This window comes from Nuphar pumila, chromosome 7 (genome assembly GCF_984573655.1).
Source record: "Nuphar pumila chromosome 7, dmNupPumi1.hap1.1, whole genome shotgun sequence".
NCBI lineage: Eukaryota > Viridiplantae > Streptophyta > Magnoliopsida > Nymphaeales > Nymphaeaceae > Nuphar > Nuphar pumila.
This window is the reverse complement of record NC_143255.1, coordinates 13,973,533-13,986,183: the sequence shown is the minus strand read 5'-3', so window position 1 is coordinate 13,986,183 and position 12,651 is coordinate 13,973,533. Positions and strand designations below refer to the sequence as shown.

The window sequence follows — 12,651 nt, the reverse complement described above, 5'->3', positions numbered from 1 at the left end:
TTATCTTACTTTCTCTTGGTGCTCTTCTAGACACCTAACCATCTCTTTTTAGTTGTAATAAGATTGGTGTATTCTATGGGAATCCTGAGGTTACCAGTGGAGGAATTGCTTTGAAGTTCTTTGCATCTGTTCGCCTTGAAATTCGTCCTGTTGGGAAGATAAAGTCTGTAAGATCAAAAACTTGTTCCTAGTTTATCATTGTAGAAGTTTGATTTGCATTTGGTTTCTTATCTTATGAAAGTGTTTTTATGCTTGCACATTAATGGTACACAACTTTTTGAATGCAGCCTAAAGGAGATGAAGATATTGGCATCAGAGCTCGTGTAAGAGTGCAAAAAAGCAAGGTCTGTTGTCTTAGCAGAAAGCAAAAAACTTTTCAAAACAGATTTGGAACACACTGCTAGTGTGGTGAACCATTTCCAAAGATGCATTTTCACATTCGCTGCATTCATGAAGGAGGACATTAAATTGTCTAGCCATTTCAGTTTTTCGTACAGTTGTGACCTTTGTGTGTTCAGGAACCTTATTTATTGTCAGGCTCTATTTGGGATATAGTAATTGAGCGCATTTGATGGAAATGAGTTGGTGGGAAATAGAGAGAAATGGATATGGAAAGAATTGGAAAAAATCCGTCTTGTCTGGTGGCATCTTCAATTCTTTCAAGTATTCATGCTAACCCAATTCTCTTTGATTCTCTATTTTTTTTGAGACAACTCTTTGTTCATATAAAATGGGAGGAAAAATATGGATATATATATATATATATATATATATATATATATATATATATATATATATATATATATAAGGTAGATGAGGGTTGGTAAATAGTAAGATTTACCATCCATATTTACTAGCCGGGAGTTTCCCATTTCAATCGCAATCCTTTAGGGAGAAGGATTTGGCAAATATCTCCTCTCTGTGAGGCTATATATATATATATAGCCATGTTCTCGTACCCACATTTTTTGGAATTGCCGTGTCGTACCCTTAGTACTTGTTTCCGCACCCACACCCTGTACTTAGGTGACATAACTGTGAAGGAAACCACAATAGGGAGAAGAAAGGAAATGGTATATGTGGATTGCCTCCCTATTTTCATGAATCTGCCCGTTCTTCCTTCCCAAACAGGATAGATAGCAAAACGTAGAATTACAGTGACCCAATCACTTGCACCATAGTAAGACATCATTATTGGTGACAACTTCATCTGACACGAGAATTTAAGAACGATCAACATGAGCTTCATTAAGGACGTACAACCCCCCACATCTCTTTTTTTCAACGAGGTTCCAATTCGTGTGAATGTCCTTCACAAAGATAATAAGAATAGAAGGAAATACAAGAGTTAGATTGATCAGCAAGTTTAGACACAAAAACAAGATTACACTCTATGTCACATGGGTGCAGGTGCGGGTATGGGTGCGACACAGGTGCAGAGCAATTTCAAAAATTTTGGACACGGGGACACGGCTATATATATGTATATATATTTTAAAATATATATATATATATATATATATATATATAACAATAATAAGACTCGGCTATATATATATATATATTAAAAAATAAATAAAATGATCACTTTTTTAGTTTTTATCAGTGTTGTGAGAGGCGTACGCCTCAGTACCTGAAGCGTACGCCTCAGAGGCGAGGCGCACGCTCAAGGTACTGAGGCGTGCTGTGATGCGCAAATTGCCCCTCATCAACCTCCAGAATCCCCTCCTTCATCCCCAAGTCTTCCTCCTCCGCCCGATTCGCCGGTTGTGCTAACCCCAAGTGCCGGTGGATCCACCGCCACGTGCAGCCAACTGCTCCTCCGCCGCTCCCTGCCTCCCCTCCCACCGCTTCACTTCCATACCAGTTGTGAGAGGCGTACGCCTCAGAGGCGAAGCGCAGGCTCAACGCCTCGCTTCGCCTCATCGCATTTAACAACCTTGGTTTTTATATGTCTTTTGCTCTAAAAATGGATAAAAATAGACTTGGTCAAAGTTGACTGAGTCTAAAATGTGGACAGACTTGGTCCTGGTGCGTTGACCGAGTCCGACACTTGGTTGACCATGTCCGCCCCGTGTCCGCACCCGTGTCGGGGCATGTCGACGCGGGTGCGTCAACCTTATAGCCGAGTCTGTGTGACTTAGATTACACTTAATATTAGGAAAAAAACATATTCAAAAGACTAAAAGGACCATTGAGTGTGTGAATGGTGGCAGTTCCAATGTGAGTTATAGAATGAGTTTTTTCATCACCAGTGACTATTTTTCCGTTATCGTGATATGCAATAAGATTTGAGAGTTTACCTGCGTAACCTGTGACATGATGTGCTGCTCGGCTGTGAGGTCTGAGGTGGTAGGGTCAGTCCATGTGGACTGATTTGAACTGACAGGCCATGGTGATCTGTTAGGGGTCATGTGCTGCTGATATTGACCTGTTCTTCATGGTGAACCATAAGAATTTCTAGAGCCATGCATCCCAACCTGTGAGAATGATACATTCAACGCATCTTTGTCTTGATTTTGTCTTGAAGGAGAAGATCCGGGTCTAATAGCTGTATTAAAAGATGCCGGTCGTGGACCTCTTCCCCCCGTCATTTCGCTGCCTTGTGGTGCAAATTGACGAAAACACGCTGGATAAGTAACTGTGGGAGGACGATACATTGAAACATATCTCCAATAGCAATTGGAACACAAATGTCCTCGTTTTTCACACATCTGGCATGACGATTTTCATTTGTGTTGGAAACATTGAGATTAGGAAGAATCCCTGCAGCCCTGTTATCATACTGATTTTGGCCTCTTCCTTGTCCACGGTTTGAGGTGGCAACCATCATCACTTCATGATTTGGATGAGAATCCTCTTTCTTTGTTAAGATGCCAAAATTGGATTCAAATTCAAGTAACATGGATCTAAGCTTATCAAACTTACTTTTTTTTTGAGACCTATATACACGACTTTGAACATATTATAACCATCACCTAATACACAAAGGGTCTGACTGCACACGTGTTCATCTGTCACAGGGCTACCTATGGCTGACAATTGATCCGTAATATACTTCACTCGATAAAAAAAATCTGCCACACTGCTACTTTCTTTTTTCAACGATCCAAATTTAGATTTGAGGTGATACACTTTAGGAGTGGATATTTGCTCATACCACCTATGCAATACCTCTCAAGGTTCCCTCGTTGTGACTCCTGTTGGGGTATGTAGAAGCGCCTGCCTCGAAGGCATTGCCATGATGAACACTACCACCATTTGATCATTTTTTAACCAAGTAGCATAATCAGGATTTTTTATATAAACTGTCTGCACAAAATCGTCATCTTTCACTATCTCCTTTTATTTTTCCTTTGACTTTTCCTTTGTAACTGGTATGTATTCCAAGGGTGCAGCCATGGATCCATCGAGATGTTCCATCAAGTCATGATTGCAGATGAATGAGATGATTTGGTTTTTTCATGTTATGAAATTGGATTCATCCAAATTTTCAGAAACAAGTTGGTTGAGAAATGACGAAGTGAGAGAAGTAGACGACATTGAAAATGAATGAGAATCGATGGCACAAATTTTGAATTTGAAACTAAATATGAAATTTTGAATCTAAAATGAATCTGAAACTGTTCATGCATGTCTGCCCCTTCCCTTTTTTTTTTTTGTGTGTGTGTGTGTGTGTGTGTGGGGGGGGGGGGGAATAGTACTTGTAGATTCAAGAAAAGGATATATAGTCAGATGACTACTTGATATTTTCTAAATATTAAGCAAAATACTATTGGGTTGGAAAAAGGAAAACATGAAGAAAGAAGAAGGAAAGGGTCCTTCACGTTTCTCTGATAAAAAAGAATCAGATCTGTAACAAACAAGGCAGAAATAATTTTAATCGATGAAAATTTCAGATTAAAAGAAAATACAGATTTTGGGTCAATAAAAGGAAAGTAAGAGGTGCTGAATTAGGGCTTGCGCAAAAAATAAAGCGGATTGAGAGAATCAGATCTGTTCCAGATGAAAGAAGAGCGGATCTGATCTAAAAAAAAGGAATAGGTAAATTGATTTGACATGATAAAAAGGAGATCTTATCTGACATGATCAGATGTGATAACAGGAGATTTGATCTGATGTGATCAGATTGGTTGAAAAGAAGAAGCAACGATTCAAACAAAAAACAGATCAGATCTGAGAAAAGTGAAACAAATGATGAGGAAGAAGAATAAGGATGTCACAACCTGATGTTTCTATCTTGACCTGCCCTGATACCTATGTCACACGGACTCGGCTAGGGAGGCGCCGCACCCGAGTTGACACACCCCGACACGGGTGCGGCTTCGGACTCGGCCCGGACTCGGTCAACGTCGAGTCGGACTCGGTCAACGAGTCGAGGCCGAGTCCATCTTTTTTGGACTCGGTCAACATTAACTGAGTCCAAAAATTATCCATTTTTAGGGAAAAAAACAAAAAAATGATCTTTTTATATATATTTTAAAAAAAATGATCTTTTTAAAAAATATATATAGCATGAGTCTCAAACATAAGCCCCAGAAAAAAAAAATTCCTGGGGGACCCGCACCGGGGGGAGCCCCGGACCCCCCTTTCTGCAAGGGCAAAAGTACAATTTGCAAAGTTTATAAAAACACTTATGCTGGTGCCAAACTTTAGAGGACAATATCCACATATATGCACACAGTATATATTATTATATATATATATATTTTAAAAAAAATTATATATATATAGCCGAGTCCCCGTGTCCAAAATTTTTAAAATTACGCCGCACCCGCACCCATGTGACATAGCCTGATACCATGTGAAAACTGCTTGTTACGTGTCTCAGCATGCGTGCCATGTTACATAGAAAAGAAGAGAGGGAAAAAGATTGGAAATAACTTGAAGGTCATGGCCTAGCTGGAATGCCACCTCTTTATATTGAATGCTGAATTATATGTAATGTTACAGAAATGCCCTTTAATATGTAATACATTTACAACACTCTACAATAAAGTTGAAAGGACAAAATAACCCTTACACGTGAGTCTAACAGTTACCACTTTTTAAACAGACCATTTGGGTTGGATTTTGGACCAGACAAACCTAGGTGGCTTTTGAGTCTTTTGACCTCTTTGTGTACATCAGTTCTAGGAAAAATCACTTGCCAGTTGGGCAAAATCCCATGCCTCATTGAGTCGGGTTGCCTGGGCCCATTAAAGGAGAAATGCCCAGGCCTGCTGCCAACTCATGCCCAAAATTTGTATTCAAGCCTGGTCTTTCTTGACTATGGGCTTGAAACCACTCAGGCTACATTGTTTTTCGCAGTCTCTGGCTAGAAATTTTTTTGCTATAGGATGATGGAGTTAGCCATTTGGGAACAATATCTTTTGGTTTATGTCTGTAGAAGTTCGATGCATTGTATTGAGTTTTCCAGTTTTTGAAATTTGTGTATGTAGGACCTGCTCCTTGTCTCTCCAATAATCCAATTCGTGTGTAAGATTCAGCTTGACTGTATTGAAATTGTTATTTAGTGCTTTTGATAGAGAGATCTTTTAGTGAAATGGTTGTGATGCTTTTCCATTTCTTTGATGTTGGGAATTGTATATGATTCATTTCATCAGTTGGCATGTTCTAGTTGTGCTAGAGGAGAAGGGGATGTTAGAATCTAAACTTAGCTTTTGACAAATAATTGCAGATATAAATTTCTGTGGCATAAAAGTTAATAGAGAAGAAGAAGAAGATTATCAGATGAAGAAAGTATGGAAAAGTTTCCTTTTTTTTTGATAGATCAAATTGGGCCAAACAATTAGCTTATTTACTCATAGCATGATCAATTCCACCACCATAGACGATATCCTGTTGTCTCTCTGGCCTGAGTTTGAATGATAAGAAAGTCTGTAGAAAAAGAAAGAAAATTGCTGCTTAATCCATATGGAGGTATTCATGGAAATTCCTATGCAGCCCATCACGTGCCATGTAATAATAGGGAATTAGGGATTAATAATTTACATTGCATGGTTCGAAAACCCAGTAACTCGTGAATCAGCTTGTCCCTTGGTGACTCGTGACTTGGTCAGGTCAACTCGGTGGCTCGTCTGGATTTTGTTAACTTTTAATTTTATATAAAAACAATGTATTATTAATCGAATAAATACAAAAAAAACTACAAAAAGACATGATCACTTCTAAAATTACAAATAAATCAAATAACATTATGCCTAAGTCACAGACTCACAAGTAAACTACATTTAGTCATTTACTAATAACAAACTAAAGTATCAAATAACTATATCACAACACAATTTCCAAATTTAAAGCTTAAACACTAAGTTTCAAGTTTGCACATTAAAATTAAAAAAATAACTAGGCCAAACTCTACAATGTATGTCAAATAAAAATATGAAACCCAATAAAGAAAACTAAAATATAAAAAGTAAAAATTGAAAAAGAATTAAAGTCTTATGTTAATGCTTAAACTGAACCCCACATAAGGAGTCATCTTCCATTTATAGTCTTATGGTACTAACAGAGAATTTCATGCTTTTCGGAAACATGATATGTTTAATGTATTGACAAATTCATGCCTTAATCGAAATCTAGAATCATGCTTTTAACAAAACATGTACTCTGAGAACCATACAACAACAACAACAACAACTACACCTTCATCCCAAAACAATTGGGGTCGGCGATATGAACCAAAAAAGAAAATCATTCTGGGTCTTCCACATGAATCCTTCTCCTCCAATCATTTCTATCCAATGCCATGTCCTCGGTGAGGTTCAAAGCATTCATATCCTTTCCTATCATCTCCATCCATGTCTTCCTAGGCCTACCCTGAGCTCTTTTAACTAATATATTTTTCCATTTCTCCATCCTTCTAACTGGAGCATCATTAGGCCTTCGCCGAATATGTCCAAACCACCGTAAACGATACTCTCTCATCTTATTTTCAATGGGTGCAACGCCTACCTTCTTACATATCTCCTCGTTCCGAATCTTATCTTTTATTGTATTTTCACACATCCATCTAAGCATACGCATCTCAGCTACACTCATTTTTTGAATATGATGTCTCTTGGTAGCCCAACATTCCATACCACATAGTAAAGCGGGCCTAATAGTCATCCTATAAAACTTTTCCTTCAACCGCAATGGCATTCTACGATCGCACAACACTCTAGTTGCACTTTTCCATTTCATCCACCCAACCTTTATTCTATGATTTACATCTCCATCAATTTCTCCATACTTTTGAATGATAGATCCCAAATATTTGAAACAATCATCCACCGGTATTTCTTGCTCACCAAGCTTCACTACACTCCCATCACTACTTCGTTGCTTACTAAACCGACATTCCATATATTCTGTCTTACTCTTACTCAACTTAAAACCTCTTGCTTCTAATGTCTGTCTACATAATTCTAACTTAGCATTAATCCCAGCTCTAGACTCATCAATTAAAACAATATCATCAGCAAACAACATACACCACAACACATTTTCTTGAATTGATCTCGTAAGCTCATCCATCACTATAGCAAATAAGAAAGGGCTTAAAGCAGATCCTTGATGTAACCCAACCGTTATAGGAAAATTGGTTGTCACCATGATATATAAAAACAAAAAGTAATTAGAATATAGACATATGCTTACACAAAATTCATAAAATGCCTTAACATAATCATGTTTTTACAGTTTTACCAAAACATGCATTCAAATTTTAGAGAAACATGATCTACAAAAACAGAAAATTCAGAAATATGATTATATATTAACACAAAATTCATAATATATATCTTCTCTCTCACTCGGTCAAAAAAAGAAGAAGAGGAGACAAGGAAAAAAAAGAAGAAAATAAGAAAAAGGGGCAGATGAGGGGAGACAGGAGAAAAAAGAAGAGTAAGAAGAAGAAGAAGAAAAGGGGACAACAGAGGGGAGAAGAAGAAGAAGAAGAAGAAGAAGAAGAAGAAGAAGAAGAAGAAGAAGAAGAAAAGGGAGCAAAAGAGGGGAGATGGGAAAAAAGAAGAAGAAAAGGGGGCATAAGAGGGGAGATGAGAGGAAAAAAGAAAAGGAAGAAGAACAGAAGAAAAGGGGGCAGCATATGGGAGGCGCGAGAAAAAAAGAAGGGGCGAGAAGAGGGGTGAGTCAGGTGGCAGGTGAGGAAAAGGAGGGGGAAGAGAAGGGGTGAGCTGAGAGAGAGAGAGAGAGAGAGAGAGATCATTTCGGCTGCTGTACTCGCACCTTGCAGATACCGAAGGGAGGAGGAAGGGATTGTTGCCACAGGAGGGAAGAAGGAGGGATGGGAGGGTTCAACTTGTGATGAAAAACAAAAAAGAAAAAGGGCAGAAACCCTAATGTCGGGTTTCCTCAGCCATTTTAAAGGTGCTAGTAAAAAAAAGTCTTAGAGTCCTCATTGACTCGGTTGACTCGCTCGAGTCAACTGAGTCAGGCCGAGTTTGTGCTCAGAACGAGTCTCACTTGGGTTGACTCAGTAACTGGGCGATCCGGTCTGAGTCAACCAAGTGAGCGAGTTGACCAGGCGAGTTTTCAAACCATGATACATTGATCTCATCATTAGACAGGGTTTGGTTTGCCCGCTGTAGTATTCTGCAACTTTAGTCTTCCAACATGTATTTGTTGAAAAGGGCATGAACCACGTGCTCTCTCATAAGTCTTTACACTATTGGGCAGTTTTCATGTTCAGGTTATAATTGATGTGAATATACCATCATATAAGCATTGCATGTTAAAGTTGTATCTTATGTATGTTTTTGTGATATCTGTGGTTTACCTGGCAATATGTGCTAATCTAGTGGACTGCAAAATGATCCTATGGTACCTCTAACCGCCCAGTTAAAATGTCCCCTAGTTTGTGTGCTTCCTCTTCCACTTGTTTTAAAGTTATTTTACTTTGAATCCCAGTTGCTTCTGTCCATTAATACTTTCCTCATTTATGGGGTTTGGTCATTATCAAAGATGCCACTTCTTATTATTGAAAGATGCAGAGGATTTTCAGCATGGACACATTGAGATGCTAACATAAAACATCTGTCTTGGATACATCTAGGATGAACTTGACATAAATGGAAACTAGTTGAAATGTCTGAAATAATTGAACCTAATTTGCCATATGTTCATGTCCTTGGAGTGTTATGGTGTAATCTGGTGCTTTCTGGTGCTAAAATTTTATTTAGTCTCCTTTGTTTTTACCTTCTTCTCTTCTCATCAGGCACCATTTGATGTCATTTCATTTCAATGCAAATCTCTCTCACTCTCTCATTTGCTTTAAATGTAATACATTAATGATAAAAGTTTGTACTTTGTTCAATATGACTGACACGGTACTCAATACTTTAGTTCTTTCTTATAAACATAGGTTACTGGTAAATATTGCATGCTCTAACAGTCTGCCTTTGTGCTATTTGACTACTACATCTTGTAACTGGATTAAGAACTATCTATTTATAATGTGAAAATGTGAAATAACTATCTATTTGAAATTAATCAATACATGTGGCAGCCAAGCGACCTTTTGGCTTTTGGTAATGGTCTGCTGCTTGAATATGTTTGTTTTGAATGAATGATTCTTGTAATAACTACAAGGGAAAAATCGTGAAGAAACTGGCATTTGTGATATTTAAGGCACTCAGTGTTACTGATAGTTTAATAATGTTTCCCTGCCATGCCTGTGCACTGTAGAAACACTTCTTTGACTTTTCTTTTACCCTTTTGTCTCATTCAGGTTTCAAGGCCATACAAACAAGCTGAATTTGAGATTATGTTTGGAGAGGGAGTTAGCACATTGGTTGGTATTATTCCATGCGATAACTCTTGGATGCTAATCCAGGTTATATGATTCATCTTTCCTGCTACTGTTACTTGCAGGGGTGCATTTTGGATTGTGCTGAGATGATGGATATTGTTCTAAAGAAGGGTTCTTGGTATAGCTATGCAGATCATAGGTTAGTCATATTCTTACACAAAAATATGATACTTATTTTTGACAACCTCACTGCAAGTGCATATAGGATGATATGCATCTTACTAGCTGGGAATTCATACTGGGTTAACAATCTCAAACTCTTTCTAATTCCATGCATATGTTTAGGTGGTTTTCTTGTTTAATTTCTAGGGAACCTAGGAACGTGCTGCAATTCCTCCAGTGCTTCTGTGAAAAATAATGTTCCAATGTGTAGCTTGGTATACCTTTGAAGCAAGTTTATGTCCTTGTCCTGATGTACATTTATTAACAAATCCTAGCTTTTGCTGAATATGGTGAAATATCATTTTGTATCCCCATGGTTTCTTTGTTTTGAAAATCCTGACTTTGTGCCAAATGAAGGGGAAAAGTATGTGCTACATTTCCAGGGCATCCAATTTAGCCCAAGTACCACTGCAACTGAAGTTGCAGGCAGAATGTGTTTGATATGCAGCTGACGAAATAAATCCAAATTTTGATAGTATCCTTCTTTCTGAATAAATTCAGAAGAACCATCTTTATCTTTTCATGAGAAAAGTATGGATGACTGCTTCATCAGATTAAAATCTCCTTCACTTTATTATATTGTTTCATTTTATGTGGTAAGATTAAACTAAATACATATAATACATGCATATATAATGTACACATAACTATAAGCATATGCATATGTATCTATATATTCTTTTATTTCATCATCATCTTGGTAATTCATTTGCCCTTTGTTAAGCAGGTTGGGACAAGGGAGAGATAAAGCACTGCAGTATTTACGAGAAAATCCTGAACTTTGCAGTGAGATAGAAAAGGTGACAGCATTTGTGCCATCAAAATAACATATTGACTGCAGCTAATTTATAACCAATAGATGACAATGAGTGTATGTTGTGCATTTTAATTTTACTCTCATTTGTGGTTGTTTGCGCGCGTATGTATGCATGCACACATGCATAAACGCTTGCATGTGCATGCTTATTTAATTCAGTGTCAACAAAATTTGAAATGCCCTATTGGGTATCTTGCATTAGTTTTCACTTTTGTATTCAAGTAATCCTGTAGTACTGTTTAGTAGCATGTTGACAACTAATGATGTAATTCTTCAACCTGAGATTTCAAGATTTACTGCCATAAAAGAATGTGGTAAACTTGTTAGCATCCATCAGAAGTGTTGATGATATGCATCTTTGTGTATGAGAGAGAGCACATACATGCATACATATTTCTTTGGCATTTTCTTGACAAAGAGGGAGTTGATCTTGTTTGCATCATTGCTTCAAGTTAATTCTGCACGATAAAAGTACAATTTCTATATATACTGAAAAGATTCTACTTAGATCAAATCATACATTTAGGATCAATATGGTCTATGTCACATGGGTGCGGGTGCGGGGGGGGGGGGGGCAGCAAAAAAAAAAAAAAAAAAAAAAAATATATATATATATATATATATATATATATATATATATATATATATATATATATATAAGGGGGGTCCTAGGGTTCCCCCCGACGCGGGTCCCGCTGCGCGGTCAGCGGGTGGGGGTCCAGGAGGGACCGCCCCTAGCGGGGGGGGGTATAAGGGGGCAGCCCCCCCCCCCCCCCCCCCCCCCCAAGATTTTTTTTTTAAATTCCGCAGCCCATTTCATAGGGAAAAAAAATTCCAAAAATGGACCAAAATGACCCTGGGTGTGTTGACTGCACCGGGTGCCGCACCCGCATCGCGTCGACACGGGTGCGGCACCTGTCTGACCGAATCCATGTGACATAGAATATGGTGCATAATCATTGTTTATCGCTGTGTATTGTGTTGGTTAAAGGCTTGATACTATGATACATTGTATCATATCATGACAGAACTGTTTACACATAACGTGGGTGTGAAGCGTTAGGAGTTGGTTATTAGGGGTATACCCAACCCGACCCGATGTCCCAAACCGATTATACCCGATCAGAACTGATATTGGTGGACCGATGGGTTTGCATTGGGTCCAAAATATAGACCCGTAGTAAAAACAGGTTGGGTCTTGGGTATTGTAAATGAAGACTTGAACCGGAACGGACCCGACCTGATTATGTACCCGCACTCAAATGGTTCTCCATATTTTAAAACTGAACCGACCCGAACCCGCTTTGTACCCGACAAAACCTACCCATACCCAACCCGACTATATACCTAAACTGACCTGTATCCAGACCCGCTTCATACCCGATCCATACGAAAGTTTCTAATTGGTAAATATTATATATTCAATTAAACATTTAAAGCTATTGATAAATTTTGAATTAATATGCATTGCATTTTAGTAATCTAAACTTTAATTCATTTTTGTATATACTTCCTATTGCCCTTTTGTTGTGGAAATTGTTGGATTGAAGTTAATCCCCAAATAGTACTCGAGAACTCATTAAATTTGATATATTTTGAATATGATATGTTATTGTTCTTTTTTGTTTCAACTTAAAATGTTTGGTTGGCATGGATATATTCTTTTTATATTCAGATTTTGATATTATTTAGAATAATTATTAAGCTTCTATTTTGTTAGGATATAATCTTCTTAATAAACAGTTGATTCCATTAATTTACATACTTTTTATTGGCGGGTAATTAGATCTAGAATACCGATCATATCAAGGACCGGGGCTGAAACCTGAACCCGTTAACCTATATGGGTCAACCTTTT

The 12,651-nt window shown here is 37.9% G+C and overlaps 1 protein-coding gene across 1 annotated transcript in view; it reads left to right on the top strand.

Annotated features, from left to right (window-relative positions):
- The window catches only part of LOC149831211 (DNA repair protein recA homolog 1, chloroplastic-like), a 31,815-nt gene that overhangs the window by 17,791 nt on the left and 1,373 nt on the right, over positions 1–12,651 (top strand). Inside the window, exons 8-12 of the mRNA XM_090012005.1 lie at positions 63–167; positions 288–344; positions 9,734–9,796; positions 9,877–9,953; positions 10,704–10,776. Of these exons, the coding sequence (XP_089868131.1) occupies positions 63–167; positions 288–344; positions 9,734–9,796; positions 9,877–9,953; positions 10,704–10,776 (375 nt within the window). The remainder of the gene's footprint in view (positions 1–62; positions 168–287; positions 345–9,733; positions 9,797–9,876; positions 9,954–10,703; positions 10,777–12,651) is intronic.